This window comes from Anopheles aquasalis, chromosome 2, assembly GCF_943734665.1.
Source record: "Anopheles aquasalis chromosome 2, idAnoAquaMG_Q_19, whole genome shotgun sequence".
NCBI classification, from domain to species: domain Eukaryota; kingdom Metazoa; phylum Arthropoda; class Insecta; order Diptera; family Culicidae; genus Anopheles; species Anopheles aquasalis.
This window is the reverse complement of record NC_064877.1, coordinates 53,608,147-53,618,146: the sequence shown is the minus strand read 5'-3', so window position 1 is coordinate 53,618,146 and position 10,000 is coordinate 53,608,147. Positions and strand designations below refer to the sequence as shown.

Below are 10,000 nucleotides of genomic sequence, written 5' to 3'. Positions count from 1 at the left end.
AAAAAAACTGTTAATTAACTTGTTTTTTTTCGGTATAAAAACGACTTAACCTTTGTAATAATAGTATACGATTAGCAGAAAGAAATTATTGATGCACAATCAGGACGCTATAACTGTTTTTCAGATGCTCGATGCTCGATGTAAACAGAACGCCAGCTGTCGACCACAAAAATGCACTCGACATGCAGGCGATCGTGAACACCAAATGAACACAAAATGAACCAAATGAATCGAACGCCTGAGGCCATCGTAATCGAAAGTTACAGAATAAGGTGCTTATTCTGTAACTTTCGATTACGATGGCCTCAGGCGTTCGATTCATTTGGTTCATTTTGTGTTCATTTGGTGTTCACGATCGCCTGCATGTCGAGTGCATTTTTGTGGTCGACAGCTGGCGTTCTGTTTACATCGAGCATCGAGCATTTGAAAAACAGTTATAGCGTCCTGATTGTGCATCAATAATTTCTTTCTGCTAATCGTATACTATTATTACAAAGGTTAAGTCGTTTTTATACCGAAAAAAACAAGTTAATTAACAGTTTTTTTACTTCAAACTGTCATTTTGAATTGTTTATTGTTTTCGAAACGTTTCGAAATTCGCATGAATCATCGAACGCCTGAGGCCATCGTAATCGAAAGTTACAGAATAAGCACCTAAGCACCTAAAAGTGCAAAGTGTATTAAGGAAACAGGTGGAGTCATAGCACTTTTTTTCTTTTTTTTTTGACAATTTGTGGCTTGTCTACGTTCATCACCAAACCAGTGTGCGTTTGATTCCGGTAAAGTTCAATGGTTTTATTAGGCCTGTTTAAATGATACATTTTCTAAATTTTAGAACAAACGAGCAGTTCCTTGAACTCGAACTTGGATTTTTTACTTCGCAAAGCGAATACAGCGTCTCCAACGCAACCAAAACAAAGGCACGAACTGTCAGTTTTTTCATTCATTTTTCTAATCTACGCGAACGATTTTGTTCGGGATGACTTCACCTGTTTCCTTGGTAGACGCTTTGGTTGCGTTGGAGACGCTGTATTCGCTTTGAGAAGTAAGAAATCTGTAAAGAAAGTTAAAGTTTTTCCATTTTTTCAGTGCTCTGATTGTTCCACATTGGTGGTTTTAAGATGCCTTATAGATTTTGTGATGCTCCGTTTTGCAAAAATAACAGTAATAATATCAAAAGGCTTAGCACGGTGGTCAAGTTTCATTCTTTTCCGCAAGATGTGGAGTTAACCCGACAATGGGCAACATTTTGTAGAAAAGAAGCAAATTGGCGTCCATCTAAAAGTAGTGTTATATGTTCGGATCATTTTAAGACTGAGGATTATCAATTACACCAATCGCCACTGATTAAAAATTATCATTATTTGCGATTATTGCAGCCAACAGGTATGATACCTTGTTTACCTTTATTTGGACTTTTTATCTTAGATTAAAATGTTTCTTTCAGCTGTCCCTTCTATACTAAAATGTAACAATAACTTGCCCCTAAGTACGGAGGAAATAGAGGAAGAACGAATCCTCAGAATAAACGCTCTATATAAGACCCCCAAAGAAAATGTGCTTGACTCAGCCAGCCCGATTCAGGTGGAGCAAGAAAACAAGGAGGAATCAAATCAGAATCAGGCTGAGGAAGTTATAAAAACCCTGAAATCAGAAAATCAGAAACTGACCGAAGTAATTCTAAACCTACAGTCAAAGTTAAAAGAAAGTCACGATGCAAATGAAAATCTGAAAGACAAACTCAAAAAAATGGAAAAAGAGCTAAAAAATAAGGATAAAAATAAGTCTAATTCTACGCAAATTATAGATGTCATTAAAGAAAAAATTAAATGTACTTTGTCAAGCAATCAAGTAGATCTTATTTTAAAGAAAAGAAAACGGGTCAAATGGACGCTAGAAGAGATAAGATCAGCTCTAACGTTAAGATATTTTTCCAAACGAGCTTATGCATATTTGGCGGTTGATTTAAATTATCCACTTCCTTCGTTATCAACATTACAACGCTATGCGATGAGGAATCTTAACGTTCGAAAAGGTCCCAAGAAGACACGAGCTTTTGCATCGACAGGTATGTGGCAAATAGACAGGTCGGAGGCAAATCGGACGCCAGCGTACGAGATAGCTCCCATCGGATGCACTTCGGCGGACGAAGCGACGAGATAGCTCCCATCGGATGCACTCCGGCGGTCGAAATATCCTTTTGTACGTGAACTTTGCTAAAATGTATGGCAAGCCAAACTGTCAGCTCAGATTGAATTTGGTTTTGACCTTCTCGCCACTTACATCGTAGCATCCATTGGTAAAGGTTGTGCTATTGTGACTCGTGAAATGGAAAGAATAAATTACGTTGGAAAAATGAAAAAAAAATGGAACGTTCTATCGCCGCCGAGACCGGCTGTTACTGGAATAGAGGGGAGCATATTCTGCTTCAGTGCTAGATTATTCCGTTCCCGTGGACGATAATTTCTCTACTCCAGATGTGTTCGATTGTTCCGAGGCAAGCAGCGAAGATGAGTTCGGAGCATATTCGTTGCCGGATGATTTCGATGACCGTACCTTCGACGACTGCTTGAGGTATTGGTCCCTCAAAACGAATCAAACCCATCGGCCCGTGGACATGTTGCTGAAAACTATAAGGCAAGAGTTGTCGTTAACCTTCCTGCCGTGCTCAGCTAAAACTGTGCTACGAACAGTAAGGACAACGACAACGAAAATAGTCGAAATAGTACAGACTAAGGTGCTTATTCTGTAACTTTCGATTACGATGGCCTCAGGCGTTCGATTCATTTGGTTCATTTTGTGTTCATTTGATGTTCACGATCGCCTGCATGTCGAGTGCATTTTTGTGGTCGACAGCTGGCGTTCTGTTTACATCGAGCATCGAGCATCTGAAAAACAGTTATAGCGTCCTGATTGTGCTTCAATAATTTCTTTCTGCTAATCGTATACTATTATTACAAAGGTTAAGTCGTTCTTATACCGAAAAAAACAAGTTAATTAACAGTTTTTTTACTTCAAACTGTCATTTTGAATTGTTTATTGTTTTCGAAACGTTTCGAAATTCGCATGAATCATCGAACGCCTGAGGCCATCGTAATCGAAAGTTACAGAATAAGCACCTAAGTATTGGAATTCAAGCGGTATGTTACAAAAAACTAATGTTGTTGGCATTATGCATATCAATTGATGTTTTCGTTTGATGCTTTCAGAGGTCGACGAAACCTCTCTTCGCTAAAGCTTAATTTCAACGTCGATCGAATGAAGGTGTTTAATGCTAGCACCATCAACTTTTGGTCCGTGCTAGTTAATGTGCAAGCAATACGCAATAAACGGCCAATGCCTGTGGCGATTCACAGTGCGGAAAAAAGCCCGGAGACTTGGGGTCCTTCCTGTATCCAGTGGTGCAGGAGTTGAAAGACTTGGTCACTTGACTAGGACTGTTGGTCGAAGGGCGAACCATCCGAGTGGCTGTCCGCGCGTTTATCTGCGATTCGCCGGCACGAGCGTCTATAAAAGGTTAGTTCTACATTTTTTTAGTCATGAGCCGCGCTGAATTATAATATAATAAAATAATCAAATTATTTCTAGGTATTTTGAATTACAATAGTCCGCCGTTGCGGAACAACTCGCGTGCTCTTCCCGCTGGATTAATTTTAAGTGCGAAAAGCGGATTACGTTTAAGTGTGAAATGTAACTAGAATAGTAGCAATGGAATCGATGTAATTTAATATCATAAAAAAATCTTCCAGGTAAATATGGGGTATGTTAAAAATATTGTTACGTTTGTAATCTTGACGTTCGCGATTTTGGAAAGGATCATGCAGTACACCAAAATAAGGGGATTGGTTTTATAGTCATCTATGCAGTTGTTCAAACATGTAAATACTTTCGAATTGTCGGTAATGGAATGCAGAGGATCCAAACGGCCATCATATCATATTGACGCATGGATAAAAAAGAACTATCCACGAAAACTATCCGGCTCGTCGGATCTTCTGTAGTGTAGGCTTTCGCTCCACACCCACGGTAACGTACGGATCCTTGCTGTCGTACTGCACCAGCAGGACGATCACAAACACTGCCAGGCAAAGCCAGTGCACCATCATTCGAGGCATCCAACCATGCATCCTTGCTCACGAGGCGATGCGCCTTACAAAAGAAGACACCTGATCCGTCGGTGGCAAACTAGGAATAGGAGCGGATCTTCTTCCCTTATCACTTGGATGCGCCTCGCGATTGGCAAACGTTCTGCCGAGCCAGCATTCTTATTTGATGAACAAAGCGCGCTGGAGCTGCCTTTATTCGGGCAGAAGAACCCACCCCTTCTCCTAGCCGCTCCGTGTTCGGAACAAGCGAAGAGGTTTCACCTTCGCCGGATCTCTGGTCGGATACGCGACAACACCCTCCTTTGGATGCACTGAGCATATAGCGCTGATGTGATTGTCCATCACACTCCGATCGTCTCCGTCCTTTTGTCCTTTAACCAATAGTCTAAGCCGACAGTGACCGGCTGGAAGCCGGATCCACTCGTTTCAGAATCAGAGATCAGAGCCGGCGTTTTCGGCCCCTGCTGACACGTTGATAGCCACAGCGGGGCTGCTCGTTTGTTCTAAAATTAGAAAATGTATCATTTAAACGAGCAAAAGTAGATAATATACCTGATAAAATCATTGCACTTTTTCGGAATCAAACGCACGCTGGTTTGGTGATGAACGTAAACAATTCACGAAATGTCAAAAAAACAAAAAAAAAGCAAAAAAGAAAAATAGTGCTATGAGTCATAGCCTATGACTTCACCTGTTTCCTATAGACACTTTGCAATATCTCCAGATTCTGTGCGGTGTGTACACGGCGTCAAACTCCTGAACCGAAATCGCTGTAAAAATGTGGTTTTATTAATTTTTTTTGAAAAAAAAATGGATGAAGATAAAGTTGATAAAAGTGAATTCAAATCGTTTCCCAACTCCCGCCGTCCGACACTAATGATCGGCACGACGCACCAAAAACTAAAGACAGGATTGAATAAAATCGATTTATTTTGATATTAAACAAACCAGAATATCATGCATTTCCGGTGGAAATTTTGTATCCTCTTTCTCTCCCCTACTCCCCAATGGTTCTAATACTGGGACATTAGAAGATAAAAGCAATTTTGAGCTATCTAGAAAGGGGAGTAGGTGAAAGAGATATACTTGATATGATCACGTTTTCCTGTATATTTGAAGAGCTGATGCGGCCTTTTAAGTAGCAGCGGGAGCATTGGATTTTATGCTTCTGATTGTTCAGCTAATGTTTCAATATCAGTTGATAGTTATGCTTCCTTCCTGGACGGGCAATTGAGAGCATTTTGGAACACAGCTTATCCAGTTTGTATTAATTTTAATTCCGATTCTATAGTTTGATTGTGTTGTTTATCAGGTACATCGTAAGCATCACTAAGGGAAAGAGCAATAAGATCCTGTAGAAAAAAAAATGGAAATCGCCGACAAATTCACCTACATAAAATGTAACGTAAGCACCGACAATATATTATAATAACGCTGCTTACGTCTTGAGAACGGCAGACAACAACCCAACCCGAGAAGTCTTCATCGGACCTCCGGATGGACAGAGCGGGCGTGGTAGACTCGCCTATCTTCATTTGGAGCCGATTTCGAAAGAATATCGAAGACCAGGACCACGGGACGATGGTAACGACTAAAATCTATGTAGTCACTACACATTGCCTAGTGCCCGCATTTTCACAGCCCCACTTGAAAACGTGCCGCGATTAACTCGCATTTTCCATCCGACCTCCCCCAATCGACCTTCAACGCGAACAACTCGCGGAGTTAACGTAGATCGTGCTTGGCGCCACGATCACTGCCACGAACAACGATCTACTCGATCGATGGATACAAACACACAAATGTACCCGGACTTGTGTTGGTGCACTGGCCTGCGCGATCGTAGCCCCGATCGTGGATTCCCGAGAAGCTCACGCACAACATCTTTTTCGTCGTGGCGCACGCAGGTTCCGCATCGGAAGGGGCCAAAGTAAGTGATAAGCGGTGAATTGCACCCCCCAGAAGTGATCTACCTGTGCAGGGAAAAGTGTTCCGAGAACGAGGGATCATCCATCCTTCGTAGTGCCGTCGATTGCGTCGTGCAAGTGTTTGCAGCCGTTTACGTGTTCGTGAATCACGCAAAAGCAAACGACGATCGTTTGACCGGTGCGCCCCAACTCGGCTACTATTGTGAAGTGTTCCAACGATGATTGGAGGAGACCCGCAAGAAATCCCCCGTCTCGCATCGATATCCGTTATCAAAAAGTTGGCCAAATGGCCCACGCGATGAAGCATTTGCTTTTGCCCGGATACCCAACCCAGTGTTGAGGGAAAAGTCCGGTAGAGCTAACGAAACACATATTTATTTGGTGGTGCTATAAATAGAAAATTACACTTTGCACATTCAGTTTTCCCCGAAGCAAAGAAACGGATAAGAATTTTCCGTGCGCGTACCATTCGACCAAGAGTTTGGTTTCTAGTGGCCTCGCGGGTGTTGTGCATATGAATATCGCGAAAATCACATTAATAAGCCTTTGTCATGTAAAACAGTGCAAATAGAGAAAGCTGATAAATGATCGAGGCAACCACCGATCGTTTCTTTCCGTGAATCATACTGGTGTACGCTGGGGTTTTCTGTTCGCAGAATTACTTATAACCGCTTCTTGGCTGTACGTTAACACAGTTACTGGACAAATCAGCCAAGTGAATCGGTGGCTATAATCATCATAAACCCCAAGCTTTTCAACGCTAGAAGATTACTAAAAAAAAACAAACAACCGTTACTGTTCGTCTCATGAAAGTATAGTTTGATGGATGCAGGGGGGGGATTGTACCGCCTAGCGCTACAAAGAGAAATCTTCACCACGATCACCCGCGATCATCGTGGCTCTTGGTAACGCGCGAGGCGCTGTTGGCTGTTCGTACGCGAACGATGACGTAGAAGATTCGTCAGCTGTTCGGTGCATTAGCGTCCGGAGAGGTGTAACAGCATCTGAGGGTGCGAAAGTGGGGTGGCGTCCTTACAAAGATGGGATTTCCATCTGCTTTATGCGCGCACAAAACCCCACTTCGTCTGCATTTTCAAGGCAGTACGATCGCACGATATCGGACTCTCGGATCGGATTCAAAAGAAAAGGAAACACTTTGAAACAGCACTAACTAACTACTAGCAGTATCAGGAAGGTCTTATCACCTTATCACTTTGCCGTCTCGGTTACGCGAATCTTGACCGGTCCGGACACCGACACACACTTGAACGCTAAACATGACGGCATCGCGCACAAAAAACAGGAAAATGAGCATGTTACCGGCGTTACTGGCGCATAGTTTCTAATTTCTCTTTTGCATTCAGCTAATAATTGGCTAATGAACCGAAAACGTGACTCTCCGGCGGGGCATCATCTTCCACGACATGCTCCAACGTGTTTTTAGAGCCAGACCTCCCCTCTCGGGGCGATCCTAACTCAGTATCCTCCACTCATACAAACCCCCCCCCGGGGATCTTGAACCGAGTTTTGCTAAGGTGATGCTTTCGTAATGGGCGCGAGGTGCACAAAAAAATCAATCGAAATCCCCGCCGAACGTGGTGTTTGTGGTGGATGCTAGCGTAGCGCACTTACATTGCAAAGGTGTTTCAAACACGGCGCGCGCTGTGTGATAAGATAAACCTGTGCGCTCCAACTTGCTGATAAGGTGGTCAGGCGCACGGGAGTGTGCTGGATGCTACCGCGCAATGTTCATGCATTACTTCTGCTAACACGTTCTTACTTTGAGCAGGTGCTGGCAAAATTGCATTGTCTAACACGGGACAAGGCCGCACGGACGGGCCACAGGGGCCCACCACAACCAGAATCAAATTATCCCTCGTGCAAAGTGAACAGACACGAAAGACGAAACGCCTAGAGCAAGCAGAGGGCAAGAGAAGTGCGATTTCATGGCTTTCGGAAGTGCCGCCACATGACATCATCGTCGACCGCGCGGAGGGTGGCCAAACAGTCATTTGAAAGAACAACATCCCACAAGAGTGAACAAAACGACCAGTGTTAGTGCCAAGTTCATCTCTCTTCCATTCCGTTGCGCCGTAATTTTGGACTGACCAGCAAAATGACCGATTTGTCCTACCGCCACGGGAATGGTGCGTCGACCAGCAGCATCTACGACTACCCGGAGCATCTCAATCCGTTCTACGAGGATGAAAATCACAAGCGGTTAAGGTTCTGGAACCACAAGCCGGCCTCGAACCGATCGCAGCGCCGTGGTAGCTTCTCGAGCTTACGCGACGGGATCCGCGAGTTCTGGTAAGTGCCATTATTGACGACGAGCCGGGACACCGACTCTCACCTCCCACCGTCCGTGTGCCATATTCTAATTAGCTTATTTATAGTCCCTACCGCTTGGGAATGATAATTTAGCGGCCAACACATTGAGCTGGCGAGCTAACATTCGTTAGGCGGGCGTTCGCTGTGGCCGCTTCTTGTCCGTCTATCTTCAGGGACGTTACGTCATCATGCACACAAACACTATCACGTGTGGACGGAAACGGCCTTTATTTGGGATCATTTCTTGGGGATCGACCGATCACTGTTGGTCTAGCAGCCAGCCAGCCAGCCAACAAGTCGTTCTTAGGGCGCAACTGGGAGATGAGCTCCTTCCGCTCGGAATCCACCCTCATCCGCCGTCCACTGCACGCTGATCGGTGTTCCGTCGGGCGCAAAGTACGAATAGGTACCCCGTTGCACCACGACCGTCGCCTGTTGGTTTCCATTTTCCGATGGCACCTCGATCGTCTTCACTTGCCCTTCGTCCTCCACCTTGATACCGTCCGCCGATTCGAAGGCAGAAATGAAGCTTCCGTCTGGATTTACGGTCGAACTTTGGCTAACTATTGCCACCGGTGTGGTACTGAATGCTTCCGATGGGGCCGCGAAAACAGCTGACTGTGGTAAATGCACCAGCAATAGCAGCATCAGCACCGGTGAGGTCAACTTTAGGGCTCGGAGGCTTAGCTTCATGTTTGAATGTTATCTTTTACAAACGGACTAACGTTGGATCTTTACTGATCAAACCAACGATCAAGAGATGCTTTATAGCGGTACCACCCCTCTTCCATCCAGATGCCGCGTTCACACATGACATCGAATGTCTCGGCTATCGGAATGTGCTAAAATGATGAGCGTGCTCCAGAAGACCTTGGGTTTGTCTTAAGGCGTGGAACGTTGCGAGGTTGCTGTTATTCAACACACGTTAACATATTTCACGTGCCGGTCTAAATCCAGACGCAAAAATTTATTTCCCAATGCATGGACAAGCTTTTATACTCCTACTATTTAACTTACGATTTGGCGAAACGGTAAAGGTGATGTAGGATGAACAATGTATGTACAATGCGAGAACAATGAGCATAGCGAATACCACGTCGTATTCATTAGCAAGCAATCAGAGCCTACGCCCGGTACCAGAGGATGGAATGATCTTGTGGGACCATTTTTTTCTCCCAGTTTACCACTTTTCTACTTGCCAGGGAAGCAACTAGAGCATCTCTGAATGTACTGAATTATATGGCACGCAAAGCAGATCTTGCGAAACACTTGTTCTATTTTTTTCTTTCTCAAAATATTATTCTGACATTTGAAAAAATCTATCTTCCAAAACCAATAAGCCGCTCTTATTTGGTGTTGTTAAGATCTCAAGAAACGACTTTTTTTTAGCATCAGTATAATTTTTTTAACAAAAATACCTATGTGTCGGTGAAGAAAGTCGATACTTTGAAATAATTAAGTCCAATAAAATTGGCCCCTGCAGCTGAGACCAATTCTGAGTAAACTGCTATGGCATTAACATGAGCTATAGGAGGAAGAGGGAATATTTTTGAAGTCAAATCTCCGTTGGCCATTTTATTTTGTAAAACACTGCATCGTTGCCCGGACAGAACGCATATCATTCTTGTTGAAACA

The 10,000-nt window shown here is 43.8% G+C and overlaps 2 protein-coding genes across 5 annotated transcripts in view; one reads left to right on the top strand and one right to left on the bottom strand.

Annotated features, from left to right (window-relative positions):
• Nucleotides 1-5,936: 5,936 nt before the first annotated feature.
• The window catches only part of LOC126573357 (uncharacterized), a 7,491-nt gene continuing 3,427 nt past the window's right edge, over nt 5,937-10,000 (top strand). The window contains exons 1-2 of one of the 4 annotated variants that reach the window (XM_050233413.1): nt 5,937-6,036; nt 7,824-8,344. In XM_050233413.1, coding sequence (XP_050089370.1) covers nt 8,151-8,344 — 194 coding nt within the window. In that variant the 5' untranslated portion in view covers nt 5,937-6,036; nt 7,824-8,150. The other 3 variants (XM_050233414.1, XM_050233416.1, XM_050233415.1) reach the window with 3 other exon arrangements.
• LOC126573359 (endocuticle structural glycoprotein SgAbd-2-like) lies at nt 8,436-9,076 on the bottom strand. Its single transcript, XM_050233418.1, has one exon. It carries the CDS (start codon nt 9,056-9,058, stop codon nt 8,669-8,671), a length of 390 nt encoding a protein of 129 aa, XP_050089375.1. The 5' UTR covers nt 9,059-9,076; the 3' UTR covers nt 8,436-8,668.